Here is a 16563-nt window from a genome sequence, read left to right as displayed (position 1 = left end):
AAGTTATATATGCTAGCAAGAAGTTTCTAGAAATCTTTGTGGCTTGTTTCAACATTGACAGAAATATTAAAATTTCAAAATATTAATATCAATTAGATTATATGATAAAGTATGTTGATAAAATTATTATAGATTACTGCAAAGCAAATTTAAGTTACATGTAGTCAAGTATGTAAAATAAGGGAACAACCAATTCCTTTCTTAGAATTTGATGTACATGCAGGAAGAGAATTCACCTGTGGATAAACAACAGAAGATACACATTTCTTCGCTGAAAGAATTAGAAATCTTAATTGGTTGCATTGAAACAAATGGATTCTCACAAAAAAGGGTTAAAATTGTACAGGTGACGTTTCATTAGTTTTTTTAAAAAAATGTATATTCTTGGAGGTAAACCTTTGGTGGATTCAGCACAAAAGCTCAAAGTATTTTTCTAATGATCATGCTGGAATGAATATATTGAGCTAGAACAGCAGAAAGCAAAGGTTGTATAAGTCAAGAAGTGCGACACAAGTAGGACAAACAGAATAATAATCCTTGAAAAGCTTTGCTTTCTCAGCAAGTCTCTGATTTCCCATGCTTCTACAGGGTTATTTTATCACTCCAGCTATGGACATGCAAGATTAGTAGGAATCTACCTAGAGAAAGGTTACTTAAACTGGAATAACTATAATCAGTTTGGGAGGAAATAAAAAATATCCCTTTCCTATACCATTACCAAGTATTGGTAAATGCAATCTCTAAACTTAGGCTCTCCCACAAAACTCCTATGAAGAAGAGCATTACACCAAATATTTTCTAAATTTAGTAAAACCGTTGAAGAACACTACTAATTACTAATTAAGAACATAGTGTTACTTTCATATATTCTGATGAGATAAATATGAATATTATAAAATTTAAAAAATATAAAGTTTAAGTAACTACTTGTACAAATTAGTTAAGTAATTAAAATTATACCCTAATGCCTTGATGGTGAACCTATGGCACTTTTGGGCAGAGGAGCTGCCGGCCCAGGTCAGCTCCACTGCGTATCCACGCGCCCTTCTAGCTGACCAAATTATTTTTGGGCCTCTGCCACGCATGTGCGGGGGGCAGGGCACATGCGGGAGATGTGTGTGTATACACCGTGTGTGTGTGTCACAGGTGCCTGTGCAGGGGACAGAGGGGAGTGTGTAAGGGTGGGGGGGTGCAGCGCTCCCCCATGCCCCATTTTTTGTCCCAGGAGGCTTCAGGGAGGCCTGCTAGGCACAAAACGGGTCGCATGATTGCTGCACACGCATGCACAGGAGGAGCACGGGTGGGAGCAGGAGCAGGGGCGTGCACGCATTGTATTATGGATATGGGCAGGCATGCTATCGCGCACACGTGCTGTCATGTGTGCGTGCTTTTGGCACACCACACAACGACAAAAAGGTTAGCCATCACAGCCCTAATGTATACAAAATTCATCATCAACTGTACAGCAGGCCTTTTTCTACAGATGGTACAGAAATTATAGTTGGAATTCTGCAAGAGAGTAAAAATATGCATTAAATGAATCTTCATGAATCTCAATACTGATTTTAAGAACAAAATACCTGCTACTGCTAGTAAACAGAAATTTCCAGATTTCATAGGAATTAATTCAGTTGGTAAAATGTTATCTGAAAAGAGTCAGTTCTACATCAACTAAATTACAGGGTATTAACCCTACAGAACCATTTTACCTTATCTGTTGCTTTCTAGCGTTTAAACACCCATAATTTCTCAATCTCTACAATCATGCATGGTAGGAAGCTGTGGAAATTTATGACTGTAAAATGTATGTGCTGTAAAAACTCATCATATACCACAAAGATGAGATTAACTTATCTAGGAACATGGCATCCCAATGCACAATTACTACATTTTAAAATAAAAAAGTCATCTTCAATATTTTTCTCATTGGTGTAAATCTTCTAATTCAACCAATAATCAATGCAACATTTTAATTATGTAAACTGGGTAAGACAGTTCCTCCAAATTTGTTTTTTTTTTTAAACAAAACAACGATTTAGCAGAAAATGGCAAAAACAATTCTAAGAATTAATATAGTTAGAGGTTTGGAGCCTCTATGTACCGTAAAAGTTACAAATGTAACACTGAAAAACATTATCAGAAAATAAGTTAATAAGGTGGTCCAGACATTGTAAATCACCATCATTAGAAGAAACAGAATAAATAATAAACATTAAATAAAAATCAAATAAACACCAGCATTAAATTACATTAAAAACGGCAGGGAAAGACATGTATTTACAAAGCCTTGCTGAGAGAAGACCTAGCCAATATTTTCCTTTCAATTATTTAAGCATAATAGTAATTAGTAGGACAAATTGATACAGACAACTACCACGAATTATCTCATTGAAACTTTGCTGTTGGCTTTATCAGTGGAATGTGATGAAATATGCAAACAGGATACATTTGAAAGACCAGCCATCTTCCATATATCAAGTCATGAGTAATCATGTGTACCATTAACTGCAGAGGTGGCAAAATCAGCCACTTGTTTTTATATTTCACGCATGACAAAACTTAAGTTTAAGAAAATATTTTTTTTAAAAAAAATAAACTATCTTTTGAATTTGTTACCTACTAATGTCCAGCGATTGAACCAGACTGGGGTACAGAGCTATACATTTCATCTTAATATACTATGATATTCCAAATAAAAGTTTCTGTGCAGCATATCAAACATAATTTCAGAAACATGTGAAGTGTTACTGGAAGCTTTAACAGTAGGAGATATAAAAATTTTCTCAATTTAGTTTTAAAAATGCTAACTTATATGTAAACACCATAGTCAAGTGTAGAAATTGTTTTATCAATATTCCATACCATTGCCACCATTACAGGATGCTTTAAACATTTTTTAAGGATATCTAAAACAGATAACAAAGTTAAGAAGGAATACTTACCCTGAAACTTTTTAGAAGTACTTATCCAAAGCATACATTTGCAATATCAAGTGATGCAGCGATTCAATATAAAAGGAACCTGAGATGAAAATTTGGAAGTCGGAGTGCTTTGTCTTCAATTATTTAAATCTTGATTTTTTTTAATGTCACTAGTGTACTGGTATTAAAGGTAAACTAGCTTCAAATGATAATGAGAAGCATATTCAGTACTAGTGAGAACACCACAAACCAATACTGTTTATGGCACCTGGTTTACTGATATGCATTCCGTTAAGGATGTGCTGTTCTGTAAGAAGTAGCATACTGTAGTTTATCTGCTTTTCTATGAATATTTGGAATCATTATTATAAGTTAGAATATACTGCACCTAACCATTACTGTTGCTTACCTGCAAACCTAAATAAATTTTGCATAGTTAATTCAGATTTGCAAATACATCAACAAACAGCTGTAGCATGCTATATCCTTTCCTGGAATAGGTGTGCAAAGTGTTTAGAACTTGTCAGAATCTAAACAAACTATTTACAGCATAAGGCAGAACAGCTCAAAATAATTAAAATACATTTACACTTAATATATTACAATAATTTGCAACGTAAGAAATCAGAAAATGTATGTTTTGCTTTTGTGGTATGTTTCTGTATGTTGCATCTTTTCTCCTTATGATTCTGAAGTATAGGAAGCAGCAGGAAACTATTATTTTTGCTAACTGATGAGGGAGGGTTCAATTCCAAGCTGGACTAACCCAATTAGTCATCGCACATTCAATGCCCACATAGCTCTATCAAGTTTACATATTAAACAAAACCATTATTTGTTCTTAAAAGTAAAATTCAGTGTGCCAGGCTGCAATGCTAACCAATAGCTTACTTCCTGAACTTTCTGTTCCTTGTTTGCACTTCACCCTTTTTCCCCCTAAGAATATACTTGTAAGGTTATATGTTGGCCCTCACAGTCATGTCAATTTATTTACTTTTCTCAGCATGAATATTTTCTAATTTATTAGCAAATTTAACATCTTTGGTATGAACATTGCCACTAACTGTAAAAGTCTGAAGTCACTCAGTATTTCAATGCTTCTACTGTGCCAATGACTGATGCTGAAAAATATACGTTATATATATACTGGCAGAGGGAATAATCATGAATTTTTTCTCTATCTCCAATAACTATGTTAAGATTAAGCAAAAATAAATATACACTTGTCTCATTAAAAGATGGAAGAAAAGAGGGTTGAGTGAAGAGAGTTTAGGACGGGAAAAGCAATCTTCAATAGAATAGCATGTTTGGAAATAATATATAATACCTCCCTCTAGTGGCTGGACCATACAGAACAAGACCAAAGTATAGTACAGTTTGTAACTACAGATAGCAACATATCATCCTACAAACTTTTAAGTACACCAAATGTTTTAATCTTTTCATCAAAGATGTTGGATCAAGACTTGGGAGGAACACAGTTTGTATTTAATAGTGTTCTGGATTAATAAGTTTAATTATATTTACTAATTAATTACCAGTTTTTAATATAGGTTATAGTATGTAATATAGTGTTATGTACAGATCAGATAATGTAATGAAAGGACTGTTTCACTCTTTCCATGTATTTAAGTGGACGCAGAGACTGTTGGAAATTATGTGAAAGTCAATATGAAGATTACATTTATAATTATTTCCTTGTTAGATTTGCTCAAGGTATCATATGTACTTATTTCTACAATAATCCCATGAAGTTGGGTTCTCAGTCTCTATACATTGAGAGGGAACAACTAGCCAAAAACCACTCAGTGAATTTCTATGACTAAGGATGGATTTAAATCTAGGTCTCCCCAGTTGTAGTCTAATGCATTTATCATTTACACCATATTGCCTCCCCAATCTTCTATTTCAGCGCTGCCCAACGTTTTTGGCACCATGGAAGAACATTTTTCCATGGACTGGGGGCGGGGGGGGGGATTTTTGGCTTCACTTGCTTGCCTGCCATTCACCTCCAGCTGTGTGACCCAGTTCCTAACAGGCCACAAACTGATTCCAGTCCATGCTCCAGGGGTTGTATTCTATATGAATACTGAGTACATAAATTCTTCAACTGTTTAAAATTCTGCAATACTTCCTCATATATTTGTATTTATTCTAGCATTATATTGACAATTACAAGGTAACATAAATATGCTAAACAGTTTAAAAACCCACGTCTGTTATGCTTTATATAATAAATGTTCCTAAATTAATTTATGACCTTAAGTTAAACAAGGTATTTTCTGTGGACTTTGGTGCCGGAAATCTTGCCTGTGTACTATACGTTGCATAATATATATCCATATATACACTAAAAATAATCTGCACTATATTGTATCAGTATAGAGAAAAAAAGTCAAGAGCTGTATAAGGCAGCTTCAACTCTTCTGGAAATCATATATATCTTTTCATTTATTCCATCTGCTTTCTAAGTATGCTGGGTAGCTGAGGGGGGAGTGGGGGAGAGCTGTTTGTTTTGAACTCACATGAAAATATATTGAACAGAGATGATCCACAATAAAGGAAGCACTTCCCAAAAACTCACTGAAAGATAAAACATTTGTTTTAGGAAAGTAGTACCTTTTTTCCTCTTTGAATTGTTATTATCTTAATGCCATTGCTTCTTTAATTATGTAATTTCTGTTTCAGTTTGCTAATACTGTAATTACAAACTACTCCTTTTTGCAGAGAAATTGGATTTAATATCACATATTGCTGAATAAAACCAAAATTTCACAGTCTATTCCTTGACTGCAATATTTTTGCAATCACAATTGAACTGCTCCTGCATTCCATGTTCAAATCTGAACATTGTTAATTCCTAGTTTGTGGAAAGAAGATTCCATCAAAATAGTATTAAAATTCAAATGTATATGTGCGGCGTACACACACACACACACATACACACACACACACACACTTAGGCACATCACAAATAAAAATATTTAGATTTTAACAATATACTTCAGAAAGATTACTATTAAATTTATTTAATCCAGAGAATGGTAGATGCAGAGAAAGTAGATCACTTCTATGGATAGATATCTGATAGCTTGCAGCAGCTCTGAAAATTTATAATCTCAAACTGTTTTAACTACTTGAACAAAATATCTTCCCCTTCAAATTTCTGTAATAAAAAGTACAAATGACACTGGTAACCAAATTGGTTTTTCACATGGAAGGATAATTCAGCAATCCAGGTTGACCTCTAGACTCAAAATACTTTAACGTTAAGTCTTTTACACTAACTTTAGCTAGTGAATTTCAGGGTTACTAAAAAAACAAAGGCGATCCACATGAAAATGAAGTCTGGGCCTAATCAAGTCTCCAGATCCATTAGCACTTGCCTCCCAATCATCTGTACTAATACACTAAAAAAGTGGGATTAAGATTTTGAATTCCTGTTTGCTGTGCTCCGCTTTCAGGAAGAATAGCCAGAGAACAATTCACTGCTGTTAAGTTTTAGCTCCTTAAGCAGGTTGTTGCAAAACAGTTAACATCCCATATCTTCATTAAAGAACATAAAGCTGAATTAGCATAATTTCCAACCTAGCACAAGAGCGAGTCCCTAGAGGCCAACGGGATAGGAAAGAATAAGAGGACAAGAGATAGTAAGCTGAACTGAGTGGCACTGTATAAATCAAGAGGCCTACCTTTTTTAAAAAACAAAAAACACCAATCTATAGAAACCAGAAGGCAGCCAGTTCCCCAAAACCATTCTTCACCTTCCTAAACTCCTTTGCTGGGCCCAGATTAGATCCACCTCACGGTAATTTGGAAATTTCCAATCAAACCTCCCTCCCAGGACATTATGATCACAATTAGCCATTACTAGATAATGCTAGGATACACTTCCTTTGGCCTCCTCACAAACCTCAGGCCTACCCTCACATGACCAGGCAACCTGTTACTCCTCCTCACCTCCAGCGTCCATCTTGCCAGCCTGGAATGTGGCTTCTCTGCACTTGCCTACGGCTCCCCAGAAGGGTCAATCCACGTTAACTGCTTGCTGGGACTGTTAAGAAGCAACTTCAGGAGCAAGAAGGGGGACACACACACACACACACACACACACACACACACACACACACACACACACACGGAGGGAAGAGAGAGAGAGAGATATGGATGGACGGACAGTTTCCTCCTGAGACCATATTTGTTCGTTTCATCACATACTTCTAAGAAATCTAAGCTAAAAAACAGACTTCTAGCTCTCACTCATCTCTGTAGATTAGAAAGGTGTGGCCCAAATGGGCAACTCATCATACATGCCTACATTTACGCACTTTAACAGACTTTTTCCGTTTGGATGAGAAAACGGGATGGATTTCTTCATAATTGCACGGCCGCAGCATGCCAGAAACCGGGGCGTGCAAACAAGCGAAGTCTCATCTGCAGGATGCATGCAGCATGCGAAATCACGCCCCCTCTGGTCCGCAAAAAAACTTCTCTCTTCAGAACCAGTCCCCTGGTGCCCAAAAGATTGGGGGCCACTGACATAAAAGACCAATTATAGCAATGTTTTTCAATAGTGTCAGGCATTTCAACTGCCAAGAGAACAAATGCACTGACTTAGGGAAACCTGATTCAAATGTTCATGAAGATATATAAGCTAGATATAAGTCACATAATTATTGTAAAGATTCATGGCAGCTATAGTGAAAGGACCATACATTGGTCTTTAGTGCTTGAAGAAAAGGAGAGAGATGGCTTTAGTTAGCTTTGATAAGCATTGGTTACCCAAATCCACTCTCAAATGTATTTGGATTCATTGCCAGTTTTTACCTCAGCCCAAATGTTTTTCACCTTTAATTTCAAAACCCTAAACTTGTCTCATGGTTTTTGAAAATGTATTTACCTTCAGCATGTGAACTCACACTTCTGAGTTCGCTTAAAGGAGTCATGTTAATGGTTTCATTGTTTATTGTGAAGTTGCGACATCTTTGGGACAAAATTTGGAAGTTCTCTAATGAACTCTCAAGATATTTGTTTAGACTTCATTCTTACATGTTTGAATTGGCATTGGAATACCCAAAGCTTGCATTCTCTGTATTCTTAGTGTTCTGATTTTGCATTTTGTCAATATATACATCCCTTTTAAAGCCAAACAAACCATAAGACACCTGAATATTATCTCAATGATGCTGCTAACAGCAGCATTCATTTTCATCTTAAATACAATGATCCCATTATAAAGCTGATATTTCATGCTTTAATCAGCATCTGTCATAACAAGATAATAGGTTAGCTGAATTAGATAAATAAAACAAATTCACCAGCTGTGAGTGTTCTTTTTGTATCTCCACAAAGTGACATATACTTTATTGTCCACCATTTTATTTGTGCAATTATCATGTGAAATGAGTATTGAGATTAGAAACTGTCCTAACATGGGAGATGAACTCCACAGCTCTGAAGTCCTATTGTAACACTAATAATACTGGCTCTGGTTTCCTCATATTTTAAGGAAATGTTCCTTATCCCACATAAAAGACCATAAGTGGCTAACAGAAGACTAATTCTGTGTTTTTTTCTGGCAAAAATTTCTACCAACTTTCCACAAATATAGAACTATTTAATCATCCTATTATAAATGAAGGTAGCATTTGATCTAATCCACATGTGAGCAGAACATTTCCCTCTCCTTTTAATACAGGCCCATTTTAATCCTGCATGTCTAGAAGTTTGAAAAAGATGAGTACTCAATACATTTCATTGAGATACTTCCTATCATAATTTAATAATTATGGCAAAAGTATTTAAGGCCATATCTGATTCTATGCAAAGCAAGATTTGTCACACAGAGACACATTCTGCAAGTAGCAGCCTGCTCTTAATCTGCCTGTTTTGGAAAATAAGGAAAAAGTGATGCTAAACCTATCGGTGAAAAGACTAAATTGTATTCATAAATGTTTGATTCCAAAATGTTAGTTACCAGAAAATACATAAAATTAATCTCAATATTGTCTTAATTCTATACCACGGTTAATGAAATTATGCTGTATATCTGTTCAAAAAAAATGTGTAGTTTCTATTTTAGTGTTACATTTATTTGAAATAAAGTTTAACACTTTCAAATTTACTTTTAATAGCATATTGAAATTGCTGAGAATATTGTAATGATTTAATATTAAATGAGCATCTTCCCTATTCAGGTTTTTCTTCTTTTTGGGTAAATAATAGGAATAGTATCTTGAATTTTCTATTATATACAATGTCTTAAAATTTTACATTTTAGCAATATTTGGAGAGCAAGAACTTTTCACAATTAAGCACTTCACAATAGGAATGTGAAAATGTTGATGTGAGGTACTTTGACAACATCTACATACCTTTGGAAAGTGAAATCTAAGTATTATTTGAGAAGAGGAACATGGAACTTCTAGTAACAGCACCCAGCTTAGTCAACTAGTAATAAGACAGGAGGGAGAATCGAAAAGAGAATTTTCTCTGTTATACTACAAAAGGTCTGGCAACAAGGAGAAAAATATGAATATGGTTTCAATCTCTTCCTATCAATTTGCACCTAGCGTAACCAGTAATAGACTGAAAGGAGGCCTCTGAAAAGGAGAAGTAAATGAGCACTATTTTATTTTCACATAATCATCCTGGAGGATGATGTAGAATGAAATATCGGGCTTTCCTAAAACATTCAAATATTTTCCTTACCAAGAATTTGAACCTGGATCTCCACTGTGTCACAGGTAGATAGTATCATAGCTAGTTAGTTATCAAATAAAAAGCTGGGTTGATAAAAAAAACAGAAGGCAGTGTTTGCTCTGTCCTGCAATCTTCTTTCTGGTACATATGAACCTATTCAGGAAACAGTTAAAAATATGTGGCCCGATTTCATATTTGCAGCATAGCACATAACAACATTGTGAGGAAAGACAAAAGGAGAATGTTATTTTTCTGTGCAAGAGGAGATGCACTTACGTTCTGTTCTGTAAGATATTGGTGCCTCTACTGCCCAGGCTCACTATGCTACGAGAGCACGAAGATCCACCAAATAGACTGAATATAAAGACTAATAATCCAAGAATATAAAGACTAGTAACCCATTCTTTAAATTTAAAATCAAAATTTCACCCTGCAGGTTGTAAAGTCATGTTTAAAATCTGATCTCAGAATAAAGTCTGCTGAAGCTATAAAAAGTATAAGCATATAGTAAATTTTACTGCACTACCAACAGACCTATGAAAACTACATAAAATGAATGGCAATTAAATTTGCATAATTTGTAAGCACTGTGAAATATGATTGTATGCAACAAATATAGATTATCTTTCAGTAATACTGGGTATGGAAAGAATTTACAACATGCATAAATCAATCACAAACAATTCTTTCAAGCTGCATTTATTATTTACTTAGGGCATATGTGATTATTAAGATAATCACATATGCCCTAAAGTTTAAATGGTGGCAAACCTTAAGGAATGCTTCCCTAAGGAAGATTTGATTGCAACACTCTTGGTCTTCAGATGGCAAATTAAAAGCTCTCTTGGGTACATCACTAGTGGTTAGATGATTTAACTGCTAGGAAATGTGAATGTGAGCTATAGTTTAATATTTATTACCTGTTCATTTAATTCAATAATATTGATATTTATTTTTAACACAATGTAGTAGGATTTAACTTTCTAAATCTATTCAACATTGAACTGCAACTTCCATGAGTCCTTCAGCGCATAACCAAAATTCATGCCGAGAACAATCATAGTTGACTTCCAGTGAATTTGACAGCTAACAGGTCTCATCCAGAATAAAATACACTTTTTACAGTGACGTGACATGCTAGCAATTTCATTACAAAAGCTACTATCAACTCAATCATAGAATGCACATTTTTCTGACCAATATATTTTGTTGAAGAGATTGTCTGTGGTTGCTGTTTTACATTAGCAGGCAAAACTGCAGACATCTGGATGTTCCATTTAATTATAATAGTACTGAAACAATTTAAGCCCTGAAAAGCTTCAGGCTTTTCTATATTTAGCTGTTTAAAAGGCAAAGATTATCAGTACAGATCCTTCCTGGATCAGATAGCACATCTGTAAGGAAGTTCTATGCAACAACAACGAAGGGTCTAATTCTTTTTTCTTTACTCAAATTTACTGAGAGCAGAATTGGATGTACTGAGTCAATAAAGGAGCCTACTTTGTACTGCTGCAAATTAAACCTAAATCCAGACAGATCAAGTATGTAAGTATTTTCCCATCTAGCCCAGAACCTAATTCTTCCTACTTTGATTTTTAATTTTATACAAATAATGCTAAAATTTACATGCAATTAATAAACTATATTTTGTTTAGTTATACCTTGCCTTTTTTCTGCCCACGTATCAATTTGAAAGCATGCAAATGTGAATAGATAAATAGGTACCACTTTGGTGGGAAGGTAACAGCATCCTGCGAACTTCGGCTTATAGTCATACTGGCCACATGACCATGGAAATGTCTTTGGATGAAGTTGGCTCTTTTGGCTAAGAAACAGAGATAAGAACTGTCCCCTAGAATCAGACACAACTGGACAGGGGAAAACTTTGCCTTTGTTTTTCCAAATAACTCAAGGCAGTGAAAGTTCATCCTATTTTGTCCATTTGTACAATCCATTTTTTTTCTTGGCATATGATCCACTGAATAGAGTTCTATAGCATAGCAACATATAGAACAGTGAGAGCAACCTAACTATATAAAGTTCCCAAGTGTCATTTGCTGTTTCTGGAGTCCAGTTTAACCACACTTAATGATTACTAGTGCCATTGCTTGCAATTTAAAACAGAAAACACGCAAAACAATATATGCGCTAAGCTACAGCTAATATATTAATAACCTCTTTAAACTATGCCTAAATAAGTCCAAGAAAATAAACAAAGCTGCTTTCACATGTGCATGACATTTCTTCTGCCTTGTATACAATCATTTCCCCTATATTGGCCATCAACTATATTGCTTGGCATGTAATGTAGCTCCGAGCAAGCCAAAAGTTGTCGAATTATCATGCAGAAGTTTTGAAGCGCTCATATTTTGCAAACTTCGTGTAATAACTTCCAAAGGAGGTTATGTTAAAAATGTACAGATTTGATTGCATAGATTAGGAAATGGTTATTACAATATGAAAACTAGAGGACATGTATTTTGTGTATACATAAACACACACACATTCATACTAAATTAAAATACAATTAATCTAACAGGCGTATAGGATTCAGTTACAATAACCCAAATACATTTTAAATTAAAATGCCTACTTCATTTCTCTAATTAAAAAATTCTGCAACTGAGCACTGCAGTCACAATGGTAAAATTGTGATACGCTTTTTTCTTAAATACACAAAATAGCCAATCTATCCATATTCTATAATTCTGCACATAAAATACTTTGTAAATCATTTTTGTATTAAAACATTTGAATTTAACATATTCAAATTCAGAATTGAGATATATACTTTGCAAATTTAACTATAACTAAACATATCATTAAACTGTACAATTTATTTCTAATAGATTTGTTATTTTGCTCTGGCAACTTTGCTTGAGGTTAATAAGGGAAATATGAATCAAGATATTGATGTTTAGAAACTTTTAAAATATGAATTGAACTTGGTTTATGGCAGTGAATAAGTGCTGAGTAGGGTAAAAACAAAATATTGTGTACATTCTGATTCCATAGTAATAAATAGGACAATTTTCTTAAAACAAACTAAGGATAGCCCATGATATACTGGATTTGTGACCTATTATGTAGCTGCTCCTTGAACAAGGTTTGCTTCAGTCTCCGCACCATTAGGTAAATTGAGTAAGTTAGAAAGTTTATTCCTAGACAAATAGCCAGATATCTGAACCCCACCCATAATTCTGGGAAGAATTCTGAGATGATATACTCAAGCAAACACTCAGTCAACACCTGTTTAGAAGTAGCAAGCAATAGGCAGGGCTAGTACTGCACTGCATAAAGAGATGTTCTTTAGTACTAGTTTATAAGCTCGTTCACAAAGGTTCTGATCTTCTCATGCGAGGAGTGATGGGCTCTTCTATCATACACTCCAATTCATAGTTCTGATCAGTGGTGGCTTGCAGGCGATACACCCCAGTATGGCGTACCAGAGCCTGCCTGTAGCACCAGATACCGTTCCGGTACGGTGCTCCGGAGGGCCTACCCACTTGCACTCACCTGTCTTTTAAGTCTTCGGCGCTTCCGCGCACAGTGTGTACAGCACCTGCACGACGCTCCGCTGAGCAGCTGGAGTGTTGCGGAGGCTCGCAGAGGTGGTAAGATGCCTGTGTGTGCTGCGCACATGCGCTGTGCGTGTCCATGTGCACAACGCCGGGTCCATTCCAACCGTACCGGTTGGAACAGGATCTGGAGCCCACCACTGGTTCTGACTGATCTTCTAGAGCAAAGGTGGGGAACCATGGCCCTTTTACGACTTGTGGACTTCAACTTCCCAACCGGCTCAGGAATTCTGGGAGTTGAAGTCCACAAATCATAAAGGGGTCATCGTTCCCCACTTCTGTTCTAGAGCAGAGTTCCCCAACCTTTCTGGATTTGCAGTCTGGTGAGGGGAAAAGGGATGATTCCACATGAGTGGCTAGCAAGCGTGCTTGTGTGCACAGCTCCATTTGCCCACTGCTTCCATAACCTGGTTCCAAATGGCTCATGGCCCAGTAGTGGGCTACAGTCTGGGGGTTGGGGACCTCTGTTCTAGAGTACATAGACTTATGCAAAATTGCTTGTTATTATTTCTCTTGTTCTTTCCAGATACTTTAAATCAGGAATATCCAACATACAGCCCATGAGCTGTATGCAGTCCAGGACAGTTGGCATTACAGTCCCACAAGATGATATAAAAAATGAAGTTTGTTATTCATATAAACTATATATTTCGTATGCAGCCAAATCCTCTTCACTCAATGCAGAGCAGGTAAGCTAAAAGGTTAAGACAATCATGCTTTAAATTAAATCTACTTTTAAGGATATCAATTTAGTAATTGTACAGAGACCTGCCAGCTGTATTTATATTAAATACATTTTATTATTAATCTAGTATGCTTCCAGATGAACAGCTCTTGGTGCTAACAGTCAAAAGATATTCATCTGTTCATGCAGCATAGCAAGACACACTATGATTTATTAGGTTTGGATTCAATGTGTTATGTCAGGGGTGTCCAAACTTGGGAACTTTAAGACTTGTGGACTTCAACTCCCAGAATTTCCCAGCCAGTCTGGCTGGGGAATTCTGGGAGTTGAAGTCCACAAGTCTTAAAGTTCCCAAGTTTGGACACCCCTGTGTTATGTGAAGCTAGCCAAGGTGATTTGTAAATTACACCTGATGATTTAAAATACTGCGAGAACATTAGCAGTGAGAATGCAAACAGCTGTGGCTTATTCATATAATACAACTATGATTTAGCTGTTCTGTCTTTCCTCCTTAAATGACATTTTCCAGTCAGAAAGGAGACAGGAAAACTGACAGAAAAAAATAAGGTGAAAAGTAATAAAAATGATTTTTAAACCTCTGTAAAGTTCCATGATTGAAGAGATAATGATGCAATATAAGTTTCACCTGGAATATCCTGATAAAAACAAAAAGGCAAATTTGCATTCATGAACAGCATGCGTACCACGTTTCTTAAAATACAGATAAAAGAAGTCAATCAAAAGGAAAAGGGGAACAGAACATTTTTTAAAAAAGTCTTTGAGATCTGGTCATCATCCTGTGAATATACATACTCTTGGCTAAAAGATCCTGTCTTCTGCTTCCAGTATAAAACTTACGCCGAACTCTCTGCCTTCCATTTACACATGCTACACACATTGCTTGTTGTTAATACTTCCATCTGAGGGCTATTTTCCTTCCTGCCTGCCTGCTCAATTTGCAAGTCCAGTTCTGCATCTTCCTTTAGGGGTGGGAGGAATACTTCCGTCTGTCTTTCCTGAATTAAGTAGCCTTCATTTGCGTTTTAACAGAGCCAGCTGTCTACAAACAGGAACCTCTCATACCTGCCTAGAAGCAACAGCAAAAAGTGTTAGCAAGAAGTATGCAGTGTATAATCCTGATCAGAAAAACTGAGCTAAGCAACCTGAATAAAACATTACACACAAATGTTTCTATACACATTTCACCTTAGGGCAAGATAATTAACAAAGGATAGCAAAAAAAAAAAAAAAAGCCGTTAAGAGTTTTAGGGGCAGAAATAGGACCAAAGGAAACGGGCATCAGATTTCGGGAACGCATGATAGATAAATAAATAAATCGCATAGACTGGCTGTCTTTTCCAACAGAGCCAGACAAAGCATCCTGGCGAAGAGAAAGGTTTGCTTTGCGCCGAGAAGCTCAAGAGCGGCTCCATGTGGGAAAACTGTTCCAGCTGAATCCCAAAGGAACTGAAAGGACCGGGAAGCCTAAAAACAGAGAAGCCGGGCCGGGTAATTCCGGGAGGCCACAGTTGCGAAGGCAGCGGCCAAATACCCTTTGAAGGGCTTCGGCAAAGGCCCTAAAGGGGTTCCGGTGGCAACTTGGGCTTTTCCCTCCTCGTCTGTTCTCCCCGCAGCTGCCAGCCTGGGAGACCCCTCCGTCACTCCCTGCTTATCCGCAGCCCCATAGTCTTCTCCGAGCCCGATTTCCCCAGAGAGAGAGAGAGAGAGAGGTCCGCTGCATCGGGAGCCCGCATCCCGCTTAGCAGACACTGCCGGACACGGACTCGTCCCCGAGAGCCCTGGGGCCCGGCTTCCCCGGTGGCTCCTACCTCGCCCAAACCCAGCTTGCAGCAATCGCTATTCCACCCCCCCCCCCACACTCACACACACTCACCGCTCTCAATCTCGCCGCCTTTCTTGGCCGTGGCCGCGTTGCCCATGGCCAGGCGGGGCCGGGCTTGGGCTGAGCCCACGGGGAGGGGGCGTTCTCCCCGCACAGACGGTCCAGGCTGCAGGAGGCTCCGGCTGGGCCCAGCCAGGCCCAATCCCCCCTCCCCGGCAGACCCGGTGTTGCCTCCGCCCCCTCTCCCCCCTGGCAGCGGCCGCTGCGCAGGCACCGCCCCGACCTGGCATGCTATTGGCTAACTCACCTTCGCTCACTGGTCTCGTCGGCATGGCCCGAGCTGTTATTGGCCCTCAGATCGTGACGGGTTCCTCATATACGGTCGCCTCCTTCCTGCGCAAACGTGCCGGGTTGAAGCGCTTGCGTTTCTACGATTGGCTAAGTGACGGCGTAGAGACCCGCCCTTTCCCTGGAGAGCCGCTCGTTGGCTGGGCCGGGGAGAGATGAGGGTCTCAGCTGAGAGCTCAGGCTCTCCAGATTGTCCGTGTTCCAAAGTATAAAGGGTGGAGCTCGAAGAGGGGTGGGGGGGTGGAATGTATTTTAGGAAGGCGCAGGAAGGGGGCGGAGCGTCCGCTCTCTAGATTCGGGACGCCTTCGAGCAGAAATAAATGCAGGGATCCATTATACTGCAGGGAAAAGGGATTCACAGGGGGTTTTGTTTGTTTGTTTGCTGTAAGCTCTTCTCGTGTCCTCAGTTGACCAGTGCAGTAGGGTCATTTTTCAAATGGTGGTCAAAGCGATCGGCGTTCGGAGTACAATTGATGTTCGGTTGAG

General features: G+C 37.7%; 1 protein-coding gene across 2 annotated transcripts in view; it reads right to left on the bottom strand.

The window, feature by feature from the left end:
• Window positions 1-16180, bottom strand: part of PRKACA (protein kinase cAMP-activated catalytic subunit alpha) — a 79626-nt gene extending 63446 nt beyond the window's left edge. The window contains exon 1 of one of the 2 annotated variants that reach the window (XM_081936216.1): window positions 16037-16180. In XM_081936216.1, coding sequence (XP_081792342.1) covers window positions 16037-16061 — 25 coding nt within the window. In that variant the 5' untranslated portion in view covers window positions 16062-16180. Of the gene's footprint in view, window positions 1-15780; window positions 15993-16036 lie in introns of those variants that run through there. The other variant, XM_081936217.1, reaches the window with a different exon arrangement.
• Between the last annotated feature and the right edge of the window lie 383 nt (window positions 16181-16563).

This window comes from Natrix helvetica, assembly GCF_964273705.1.
Source record: "Natrix helvetica genome assembly, chromosome: 1".
Classification (NCBI taxonomy): Eukaryota; Metazoa; Chordata; class Lepidosauria; order Squamata; family Natricidae; genus Natrix; species Natrix helvetica.
Note: the sequence above shows the minus strand (reverse complement) of the source record. Positions and strands in the feature narration are given on the sequence as shown.